The sequence below is a fragment of the Sander lucioperca genome, chromosome 11 (genome assembly GCF_008315115.2).
Source record: "Sander lucioperca isolate FBNREF2018 chromosome 11, SLUC_FBN_1.2, whole genome shotgun sequence".
Classification (NCBI taxonomy): Eukaryota; Metazoa; Chordata; class Actinopteri; order Perciformes; family Percidae; genus Sander; species Sander lucioperca.
Genome location: NC_050183.1, coordinates 38,674,025 through 38,686,718, shown reverse-complemented (window position 1 = coordinate 38,686,718; position 12,694 = coordinate 38,674,025). Strand labels below are relative to the sequence as shown.

Below are 12,694 nucleotides of genomic sequence, written 5' to 3'. Positions count from 1 at the left end.
TGGATGTTGTTATCATAAGATCATCATATCAGTTTCATGAAAAACACTATTATACCTTTATGAAAAGGTAACTTGTCATGAAAGTAAATGTTCAACAAAACCTCAAACTTTACTCATATTTTAGAGAAATTACCACATATCTTATTTCTACAACTCTATCCTCGTGCTTTAAAACTCATTTCCCATTCGGGAAACAGGGGAGCATGGAAAACTTAAAGGACAAAAACATATGATGAGGTGAGGAAGCAGAGAGGAAATGAGAACAGCACAGAGACCAGGTGCTCACAAGAAAAACACAACTGCTCTTAATCATGGCTTATATCAGGGAAAACAGCACCAAGTTGCAAAAGACAGGCTATGTTTGTGTGTGTGTGTGTGTGTGTGTGTGTGTGTGTGTGTGTGTGTGTGTGTGTGTCTGTGTGTGTGTGTGTGTGTGTCTGTCTGTCGTGTTTGAGCGCACACATGTATAAGCCTCAAGAAGTCATTGAGTACATTTACAATGACAGACATGTGACTGGAAATAACTGTAACTAAGTGATATAACACAACAATGTATATATTACAATCATTGTTCCATAATGTAACATATTTCCAATTAATTTACCAAAACCAGACCCACACAAGGTTTTCATTCTAATTTCAATGTTTGAAACCTTTACACGCACGCACGCACGCACGCACACACACACACACACACTAATCAGGTCTACAGTATACATAATGACCATGTCTAACTAACATAGGGGTACTTTTGTGCCTTAAAAGCTATTCACACTGAAAAAGACCGCTTCCACCCCAAAATAATGTATTAAAGGAATTATTCACCAATTTTATAGTTTGTTTTCTTGCCCATAGTAAGACAAGAAGATCAACACCACTCTCATCTCTGTGCAGTAAACACTGTATGTAGCAAGAGCCAGGAAATGTTTAGCTTAGCATAAAGACAGCTAGCCTGACTCTGTCCAAACAACCAGCACCTCTAAAAGGTCACTAATTAAGACGTTATATCTCGTTTGTCTTATCCACACAAAAATAAAAATCTGTTGACTTTAATGCATGATCTATAAGTTGATGTTACCAGGGCATGCATATATATATATATATATATATATTTTTTTTTTTTTTTTTTTTAATTGACTGAGACTCAGGTGACTTGATGCAAGTCTATGTAATAATTCGAGGAACATTTATGGAAGCTTATGGGAGCTTATTCAAAGTTACAAGCCTTTAGGGTATGACATATATTTTGAATGCATCCATATCGGTTTATCAACAAATCACACGTACCCTCATGCATACAAAACCCCATATGGAGTATACCTACCAGACTGAGCTGGGCATAAGTTGAATAAACTATTTGAAGAATATCCCTTCTCTGGAGCCTGTTCTTTAACTGGAGTAAAAGACCCTATTAGCCGCCTCAACCAGTGTAATTTAGAGTGGAAGAGTTACCTCTGCAATAATATGGATAGATATAGCCAGCTTTGCTTGATCATTTGTGGTAACAAGTCAGTCAAAACCACTGATGACACTTTGGATTAAAAAGGAAAATCTTTACATAGAATTAAAGCTCTGGATGGTTCCACGAATAGTGCTGTTACACTGAATCACTATTTGGCCTACAAACAACCTTAGAAGAACCACAGCACAAAAAAAGCAGTCAGTATTCTGAAATTAGCTAAAGGCTCAGGCAGCAGCGCAGCCAACATCCCTGCTTTTAATACCTAGAAATCACTGTGACAAATGAATCCAACTGTGAACCAACAGTGGATTGTCACCTTAATAAAGAATAATGTTTTTTGTTCAGTTGGCTGCCTCTCACACTCTGTGGGTCATTTACCTTGTATACATTAGCTTTGTGGGTCTGTGTTGTTTTTTTGACAGTGTTTTTCTCACCAGCACTTTCTCCCAGGTACACTGGATCTATATTTAAAGACCATATGTGTATTCATGTTGGATGCTTGAGTGTTTACCGCAATGAGTCCCAAACAGGAGTACTTGTACCCCAGAGGTTACTTACTTTAACTGCAGTTGTACGTATATGAAAATATTGATATTGATACTGATAAAAATTGAAATTACGGTTTGATTACATGTTGCAATTAAGAGAGAGTGAATAGTTAAATGAGCAGAGAAGTTGAAACACTTACTAAAAGTAACGGATAAACAGTTGATTTGTCACAATATTCTTACTGGCAGAAGCAAACGAAGGTGAGAAATTCTTTGTATCACCTTGTTAAGCAGTACAATAACATCACTCTGGGACAACTATTTTCATGAAGAACACAAAACTTTCCTCGGAAACTGCCCAAATTACAATCTAATGTTATATACCATCAACTGATGAGCTCTCCTCTGGCGTCATCTTGAAAAGAGAGGTTGCATTTAGTCCACAAAGAGGAAATCCACAGTAACTTAATGCAAAATCGATTGCCGAGTTGACCGTCCTTGGTAAATCGAATCAAGACCAACACAGAGGCCTTTAATAGTATAAGCAGGCAGCCCGAGGTGGTCTAAAGGCGCATGTTGTCTGTTCTGCTGGCACTACACCTGTGTTTTGAAGGCCTAATTCAATAAGCAGCCTGACTAACTAAAGATTTGATTTCACTGGAGGGAGGCGGCCACAACTGGAGGTGAGCTGTCAAGACAAACCGCCACGTTTCAGTAGCAGGAGAAAGAGAGAGGTCACACAAACACAAAACACACACACACACACACACACACACACACACACACACACACACACACACACACACACACACACACTCACTCACTCACTCACTTACTCACTCTCACTCTCTCTCTCTCTCTCTCACATTCAGACAACACACTCTGAGTACATCTGCATAACACAGACAGTTTTCCACAACACAGACACAAAAACTCTGCCCTCCCTCACACACCTACACAGTGTTATATGGCTGCCACTTGATAACAAGCAAAGTGAAAGAACATAGAATGGTTTAACAGCGGCAGCAGACATCTTGAATCAATAATGTACAAAGAGCAGACAGGCTACTTAGAGGGCACAGATGTTACTCAAGTAGTTGCAGACAGAACCGAGGACTTCCAGACCAGAAAAATAATATATGGGACGTATCTACGGGTGGTCTGATAGGTGTGCTGTCAGAAAAATAACCTTGAGAAGAATGATAAAAGTAGAAATAAATCAAATCAAAACAAAACAAAAGAAATAAACTGTTGGATCGAGGAGAGGGGGAATAAAGAAAGGTGGTAAAACTCAAGACAGACTCAAAGAAAGACCCGACAGAGTGTGTATTTTGATCCAGGGCAGGTACTGTATTTACGACGGTGTGCGTGTTGTGGTGATGTACTGTATATACATACGAATGGAGAGGTGTCATACCTGGTCCCAGGTCTGAGGAAAGAGCAGGTGCTTCCTCTGGTCCAGCCACAGTAAGGATCCCTGGAGGCGATACAGTTCCTGCAGAGACACAAAAAAAATCACTTAATTCTGAACCTCTATTTCACTTTACATTCCCTGTACAGTATGTAGATACTATAAATGTAAACTGTAAATGTTAAATACTGATTTGCTTTATCTTGACTACAATGCAAAGGGGCACTTCCCCAATTTCACACATGACGTAAGGGCTGCGACTAACTTATTATTTTCATTTAGGGCTGCAACTAACGATTATTTTCATAGTCGATTAATCTGTTGATTATTTTCTCGATTATTTCGATTAGTTGTTTGGTCTGTAAAATGTCAGAAAATGGTGAAAAATGTGGATCAGTGTTTCCCAAAAGCCCAAGATGACGTCCTCAAATGTCTTGTTTTGTCCACAACTCAAAGATAATCAGTTTACTGTCACAGAGGAGAGAAGAAACTAGAAAATATTCACATTTTAGAAGCTGGAATCAAAGAATTTTTACTTTTGTCTTAAAAAAAATGACTCAAACCGACTAATCGATAATCAAAATAGTTGGCGATTAATTTAAGAGTTGACAACTAATCGATTAATCGATTAATCTTTGCAGCTCTATTTTCATTATTGATTAATTTAGGGATTATGTTTTGATTATTCGATTAGTCATTTAGTTTGGACTGAGGTCATACTCAGAACCCAAAGTCAGGATGTCTCGTCACATTGATTATTTTTGAAAATCTGAGCCCATCAACTACAAATCATGTTGAGTGTCGAGAGGGTCTCCTCCTTCAAATTCCTGGAAACCCACATTGTGGAGGCTCTCTCTGGGTCTGCCAACACAACAGCGTGGTAAAAAAGGCCTAGCAGAGACTACATTTACTGAATGTGCTGCGGAGGTACCACGTTGAGAGGAAGCTTTTGGTGTCCTTCTACCACTCTAGCATTGATAGTACACTGACATACTGTATGACGGTGTGGTACTGCTCAGTGGCAGACAGGAAAGCTCTACACTGCACTCCATGGAGGACATCTCCAGCTCTCTGTGTCTCAGCAGGCAAGGCATATATTTAAAGACCCTTCTCACCCTGGACAGCACTTGTTCAACCTCCTGCCCTATGCCAGGCGGTACAGGTGCATAAAGAGCCCAGCAAACAGATTAAAAAACATTTTCTTCCCCTTGAGGGGCCATCAGAACTCTAAATTCCTGTAAATAACCAAAGCTTACAAAGATGAAAAATATTTGAATGTAAAATTCACTTTGCTACTTTATCTTATCACTGGCCCCCTTTCATGTGCAATTCCTATTTATTTATTTATTTATTTGTTATGCCCTGAATGTATGATATGTCTTGTTTTGTTTTTATTTTTATTAGTTTTGCACTTTCTACTCACTGAATGATTCCATGTACTATGACAATAAAGGCTATCTATCTATCTTATATTGATTTTTCAGAAAGCTATTAATTTCCATTTATTTCCAACTTCTTAAGACTTGAAACTTGTTATTCATCACAGTGAATATTTTGTGATCTACTTCAATATTGGCCAGGCTGTATGTAATGTAGTTGAAAGCAGAAACAGATTTTATTTCAAATGCTTTCTTGTTATTTAATTAGAGGTATGACTCACAGCTAGGCCTTAGCCTTGGTCATAAAGTAGTTCTCGGAATGAAGTGAGAAAGTTAATTGCTTACGAGAGGATGGGGATGCAGATAGAAGTTTGGTAAAAGATTGTTTTCCTAAAACTAGGTCTAGGAAATTGAAACGTTTTGGGATTTGAGAATTATCTGTAACAGCAACCTTTTATATGCAGGAAATCACCAAGTTTTTATCACAACGGTTTCACAATTTCCATGTGGCTTGCGGTTTGTCTCCAGGGTTTGATTTTCAGAATACATGGCTCATAAATTATATATATATTTCAACTCCATCTCTTAAACATCAGATGTTAGTATGCAAAAAAACAGAACAAAACACAAAGCCAGAGATGTTCACTGTTGAGGATTACCAATCTCAAGACAAATTCAACTCTCTGTAAGTACATTTTTATAACACACTAGTGTCATGAATAGAAATTACTGTACACATAAAAGGGAATCAACATAAAAACCGGTGAAATATTTTGAAAAAAATGGATGGTAGGGATGTCAGGTAGCCTAAAAGAGATTATTTGTTGTTGACCGATAATATGCAAAACCTCTGATATGGTCCTTTAATAACGTACTGGGGGCTTGCTGCACAATATGACTTTGTGACAGGTCTGCACGCGGGGTTAAATGAGGTTAAAAGGTCAATCTGCAACTGCATGCATTGGAAAGCAGACTGTAAAATGTTGAATTATAAAAGATGTATTTGAAAAAAAGACAGCCATGTAGACTGAAAGCTGTGTGGAAAGGAAGCACTCACAAACAAACACTCTTCGAAGGTTAAAAAGTAGACCTGCAGCTACCGAAGTGTGACTAAGAAATCTTGAACACATTCATAATGGCAAACTGCCAGAACAACAAAAACTTCACTGGAGCTTCTTATTATCTTATAACTGCTGGAAAAAGTGATGAAATACTGTACAATCTTTCTACAAAATAAATTAGCTGCTAAATAATAATAATAATTCACACATTGACTACTGATTATGCCTTATACTGTACTACACTGTAAATTATGATGTACTACTATTATTCAACAATTATATGGTTTTGCTACATGCTTACTGTTCTTGTAAGCTTCATTACTGTATATTATTATCATTTGTTATTGGGATCATGTCTTCGGTTGTGTGTGTGAATGCTCGGTGCGTGCGTGTCTGTCCACAGCTAATCTTGCATACTACAGGACCCATCAGCCTCATATTTTTTGTGCACATGTATGACTGTATGCTTAAGGATCTCTTGTAGTTGCGGTGATTGACAATTTTTGAATTTGAATTGACTGCCCTGTTTCATACTGCCACTGACTGCTGACTCCTCACTCGTCTTAACCGGCCGCAAGGTTTCCAGAAATCGGCTAGGCCAAAAACAAGCCTTACCCAGTCTGTTGCAGGCCACATTTTGGCCTTTGTCGTGGCTCAAAAACTGACAGTTTGGTATAATTTTGAACCGGAGCATCTGCAGATTTATTCTATACCCGAGGTTTCACTAAAATTAGGCACAATACGAAATCAATGAATCCCTGTTTTCGCCATCTTGACTGTAGAGCTGCTTTGGCAGCTGGGATGTACAAGCAGGGAGCGAGTGAAAAAAGGGGTGGCGAGGCTGGAAGTAGGACAGTGGCATGAAGTGTTGCGGGGCAGCGCATCCTCGAGCATTTGAAATTGACATTTTACATCGCTGGTGTTAAGGAATTGTTCCTGTCCAGATTTGCACACCAAGGTTATACAATTGTGGTTTGTATTCATTCAATCAAAGAAACATTACAGCAGTGGTCACTTTAAACATTCAATTATGTCAGCCAACTGCTGAAATGCCTTTATCTTTTATTTAACTCATCACTTTTGGTGGCGATACACCGAGCAACTTTTTGGTCAACATGATGGCAATGTGCACACACCTGGGGAGATCTGCACTCTACTGACTGCACTTTTCTAGTTATCCATTAAAGTGATGGTACATATATGGTCAAGTTAAAATTACAGGCAAAGGTAATAACACAGCATTATATTTTATGGTGAAGTATTACACTAACAGCTTTTATTAGAGTTTCTTCCAATTTACTGGCGCATTTTTTGTATTTTGCCTGCATTTCAGTATTATGCAGCATTTAACAGATTAGCACACACTCAAGGGTACAGTGATAGTTGTTATTAAGTTGTAGTTTGGTTATTATTGCAGGAAAATTCAGGTCAGCTACAGAGCAGCAACCCTGGAGCTGGCAGAGGATCACAGTGTTATACTCAAGGACACTTGTGAAAGCCAGATGGTTCTTGAATGATCACCTCACTTCTTGTTATGCTGCCCGCTGCCCTTTTATGTTTGAGCGTTTGGTGCACACTTACTTCATGCACCGGGAGTAGAGCTGGCATCGTGCCACTGGTACTCTGACCACACAGGAGGGGAAGGCGAGGAGCAGAGTGTGGCTGGCCCGGTCCAGAGTCAGAGACAACAGCTGCCTGGCCTGCAGAGAGTCTTCCGCACACCTGCAACACACACAAAATGCAAAAATGCATTAGGCAATTTCAATTACCCGACCGAGACTGCACATTAAACCTCTGACTTCACTGAGCTTTGCAGCAGGAAAAAAAACATTTCTCATGACTCAATGTGAAACAGCCAAACACAAACAGATCTATAAATAAAAGCCATAATAAAAAGTGAAAGAGATGAGAGGTAGCCATGTAGCCAGATTTTACAGTGTCAATCCAAATATGCACTGTGCTGATTGTAGAGGTTCGAGAGGTCAGATGGCCATCAAAAAACAGCAGCCAGGAGCTGAATCACTTCTAATTGGCACTTAGAGCTACGATAGCTGGCACCGACCTACCTCCGTGCAGCGGATTTATACCTTTTTATGCACATGTGCACTCATGCATCAGTTGTATCTGGATGGTTTATGGTAATAACATTGCAGCGGACCCACAGTCATTAAGAAGAATCTATCATTCTGCTAAGGCCAAGCTGTGAGTCATTCTTCACAGAGAATATTATGAAAAGCAGGGAAAAGGAGGGGGAGCAGATGTTGGGGAAAGTGGAAAAAATAGAATAAACAGCTAACAAATGCAGGAAAAAGGCAAAGAAACAACGGCGGGAGAAAAATGAAAAGAAAATACTAGGTGCAGAGCCAGGATCAGATGGAGGGGAGAAAATAGAAGAAGATACAGGCTCTATTAGTGTTGCATCTCTCTTATTTCCTGGTCCATTATGGCAACCGGCCAATCACAGAGCAGTGATTTATTCCTTTGCTGACTTCCTAAAAGATGACCCTGCTCCTGTGTACCCTGGGGTTTATTACAGGGCACAAGGCATCTCTTTGTCTGTGTATGTAAGGTGAGGTTGGAGGTGGCCTGGCCTGGAGCATAAAATAAAAGAAAAAGTGATGTGGCTGTGCTCTGTCTCCTGATTAGCTGGGTGCCTGCTGTTATAGCTGTGTGACTGTCACTGACCTCCTGGTGGGCTCACCATGCACACCAAATTATCCCTCACACACTGGCTCCAGTCCACAGCAGCTCATCCATCACACAGTCCCCTCATTTCACTTGCCATCACTATCCCTCATTTTGTCAAGCCTGAAGCAGTACCAATAAGCTGAGACACAAATTAGCGAGCATATTTTGGAGGGGTTGGGAAAGGAAGGATGTTGATTACTAAATAAGAACAGTACAAGTAGATTGGACTCCACTGTAGGAAGAAAGTGTGTTTCCAGCCAGTTGCTTTGAGAAATAATCGTTTTGTTTCCTCTTATTGCAGGAGAAATAGTATATATATATCAGGAGCACAATTACCACGACAGAAAGCCTGCGTTTAGAAACATGTTCTTTCTTTTTAAATGCCTCTAATTAGCCTTGGTGAAAGATAATCACCAGCCAAATCTGCCTACATCTGTGTGAAAATCGTCTTCCCCCTCAGCCTGCAGCCATCCACCATGTGGAACGCTGCATCTCAAGAGGGAACAAAAGCAAAAATGAAGATTGAAAAAGGCATTGTACCCAGTGTTCATTACGTAGTGATGGGCATCCAATGAAACCTCAAAGCTGCCTGCCTCATACAAAATGCTAATTAGAAAGGGACAAGAAGCCCAGTCCAATCTTTTGTTAAGCTCCAGATATTAAATATGATTCAGCTTAAAAGATAAGAGGTCATTTTTCCTGACAGTATGTAATTTTGGTCAAGATTAAGGATAATGTGATTTTATCATCATTTCATTACTTTCTGATGTTTCCCCCGTAATGCCGTTATACAGTATGTCCTCAACCTCATTAGAAGATGTTCAGATTTCCTGATAATAAATATTAGCCTTTAATCATATTCTTTTCTGTTTTGCCCTATTTGTATTCTGTGCATGGGGGTTACATCGGCTCAGCTCCTGCACAATTATGTGTATCTCTCGAAGAATAGGTGAGGCTTTCTGCATAAGTCAGGACACATTATGTTTCGGGGACATGTCATGCCTTTTTTTTCTTTCCTTGTGACTCTTTTTCTAGGCGTATCACACCACCAGCTCTCCTCACTGTGTATACATCAACCCCAGATGTCACTTAACCCTTTCCTCACCTCCACTGCTGTTTATGTCTTGCGGTATTTTACATCAAGCTCTCTAACTGCACAGGTTTGTGCCGTAAAGGAGTGATTTGGCATTTTGGGAAATACGCTTGTTTGTTTTCTTGTCGAGAGTTAGATGAGAAGATTGACACCACTCTCATGTCTGTACAGTAAATATATGTGCTAACGCCAGCAGCCAATAAGCTTAGCTTAGCATAAAGACTGGAAACAGGGGGAAAGAGCTAGCCTGGTTATAAACAATGGTAAAAAAAAAATCAGCTAAAGCTTAAGAGCTTAAGTTACTGAAAATAATGTACACATAGTTTTTTCTTACAGATTAAACAAACTACTGTAGATATGTGTTGATGAGCTTTAACATTGCCATATGCTTCATGTCGTACAGGTTAACTCTGAGTTTGGTAAATCTGCTTTTAGTTTCTATTAGTGCTGTCAAACGATTAAAATATTTAATCGCGATTAATCGCATTATGTCATAGTTAACTCGCAATTAATCGCAATAATCACACATTTTTATCTATTCTAAATGTCCCTTGATTTCTTTTTGTCCCATTATTTGTTCTCATTTTAATGCTCTTATCAACATGGAAAAGTGGATCTTGCTTTGTGCAAATGTGCTTCTGTCTGAAGTCATCCATTGTTGCCTGGCTTTGACGAGGGGGCGGAGAATTTGCATCAGCTGTGTGCTTAGCCATCAAGTGGTATTTCAGACTGGACGTGCTGCGATGATAGCTCAGTTCACAACGACAAAACACACAGATCACTTTGGGTCTTGTCAATGGAACCATTTGGCAACTTTTTAAAAGTAAACTTTCCATTCAGAATCGTATTGGTATCCATTTCGGCGTCTCGCGCTCGCTATCCACTCAAAACGTAACATTAGCCTACTACTCTTTGGCCGGCTCGCAAGCCCAAACAAGTGTGTGCGGCGTGCCTGTTGTTTTGTTTCCAGTCTAGCTAGATCCGGTGTGGTGTTGTAGTTTTTCTAACGTTACTAGTTGTTGCAACAACATGTGAAAAAAACTACAAAGTTTGCTAGGCCAAAAAGAACGTTAATCTTGCGATAAAAAAAATTGACGCCGTTAAAATGGGTTTGCGTTAACGCCGTTAATAACGCGTTTAACTGACAGCACTAGTTTCTATGCACCAAAGCATGGAACCACCTTCAATGTTCACCTACCCCTGCACATTTTAAGATTGTAATTTCAGATCACTTCACTTCACCATGTGTGATTGTTTTCATTGAGTATAATTTACTTTTTGTGCTTTATGTTTTGTGTCTTGTATCTCAGCATTCATTGAAAATGAGGGAAACCTCAATGATTTCCGAGATCCTTAAATAAAGGTTATGATGATTACCTTAATAGTAATATAAACATCTATTTCCTTTCTGTAAGCATTAACGTCTTACTTATCAGGGTTGAATCCCTCCAGTTCCTCCAGGAAGATGTTGCTGTTGGTGACGGTGTTGTCCTGGTTGGGCATGATGAGGAACTTGAGGATGGTCCCTCTGCTTGACCCGAGAAACAGGACGGTTCGGTTTCTATAAGGCCCAGCTTCTGTATCCACCACCATCTTATTCAGCTGGTACCTGGAGAGACAAAGCACTGCATTAATGCCATAGAGCTGTGTGACTTATTTGGGACTTTGCTTCCACAAAAGATAAAAGCATGATCAAGTAGCTCCAAGAGGCAAATTTATGATTTAAGTGCATTACAACGGTTTGGTTTAGGTGTAAAAGACAGACTCTTGTGAATTTAAATCATAATATGCCATTTTCTCTTGAGTCACTGCAAAATGAAATGAATTCCACAGAGAAGAAAATGCTCATCAAATTTGCATAATAAACTAATTATGGCAGACGTTCAGTCATTAATAATATCAGTCAAGTAAATGGGCTTGTCTTGGAACAATAGCAGAGTGATGCTGAACTACACATAGTCCTGTGTGTATGAGCCAGTATACGAGAATAGAAGCCATGTTGTGCTGTTTGTTTAACAAGCTGCTTGCCTGCTACCACGGGCTTCAACACCCAACCAGTTTAACAGAAGGAATCCAGACAGACAGACCATGTGTGTGTTTGCTTACATATATCTGTGTATGTCTGCAACCCTGTCTGCTACTGTACACTGTAAAACATCAAACAGGGGTTTAGTGGGAACTTACATTTGATCTTTAAGTTAATATAAATATATACGTTTGATTAATTTCAAGTCAACTTATTACTTATTTTCAGACAATTTAATAACTAATACAGTGACTTGAAATGATGAGTTGAATAAACTCAGTACTGCTCAGTGTTTACTAAACTCATCTAATTAAGTTTCTAAAACATAATTAGCAGACTTCCCAGCATGCATTGTTTGGCAGGTAAAACTCAGCTTCTTTTTTGTATAGAAAGTATGGTTGTATACTACTAATTTGTTTTTCCAAATATGTCTTGATGGAAATTTAATTGCTGCCTGGATTATGTTCAATGGTAACATTTTTGTGTGCAGGAAACAAAGTTTTAAAACTGAATGGAAGTCATATGGAGGTGGTCAGGGTGGATGGTTGGCATACAAAGCATCAAAGTTAGGATATGAGTATGGTTTCTGTTAAAAGTTTATAATGTTTGCATTTCTGGTGCGCTGCTCGGCTGTGAACCGTATCCCTGGGCTTAGTTTGCTTGTGTTATGTTTGTATTATGTGTCAATCAGTGTGATTAAGTTGATTGTTGCTTGTCTAAATGTCATTCGTCTCGTTTGGTCGTATGTAAATTGGAAGATGTATTTACCATGGATTATATTGACCCAGTCCACGCTACAGTCGGGACAATCTGCTTGCACTACGCCCTAAATTGTCAACTCCATTGCCCCCGATGTTTCGGGATAACATCCCTCCTGAGCTGAGAAGGCCTATCAGGAGCAGGAAACGAGGCAGGAGAGGTGGAATACGCAACCGGCTGCGGCGAAGACATACAAGACTACCGCTTCCATCCATTATTCTCAGCAACTTACGCTCCCTGAACAACAAGATCGACGAGGTCCGAACCTACACGTTTTCTTTGTTTTTGGAAGTTTATGTCATTTAAGGTAATGTTTCATATATCTCG

General features: G+C 39.4%; 1 protein-coding gene across 1 annotated transcript in view; it reads right to left on the bottom strand.

The window, feature by feature from the left end:
* sema6bb (sema domain, transmembrane domain (TM), and cytoplasmic domain, (semaphorin) 6Bb) overlaps window positions 1–12,694 on the bottom strand; it is a 135,868-nt gene that overhangs the window by 24,384 nt on the left and 98,790 nt on the right. Inside the window, exons 13-15 of the mRNA XM_031318271.2 lie at window positions 11,012–11,191; window positions 7,383–7,523; window positions 3,368–3,445 (exon numbers count right to left, since the gene is read on the bottom strand). Coding sequence (XP_031174131.1) covers window positions 3,368–3,445; window positions 7,383–7,523; window positions 11,012–11,191 — 399 coding nt within the window. The remainder of the gene's footprint in view (window positions 1–3,367; window positions 3,446–7,382; window positions 7,524–11,011; window positions 11,192–12,694) is intronic.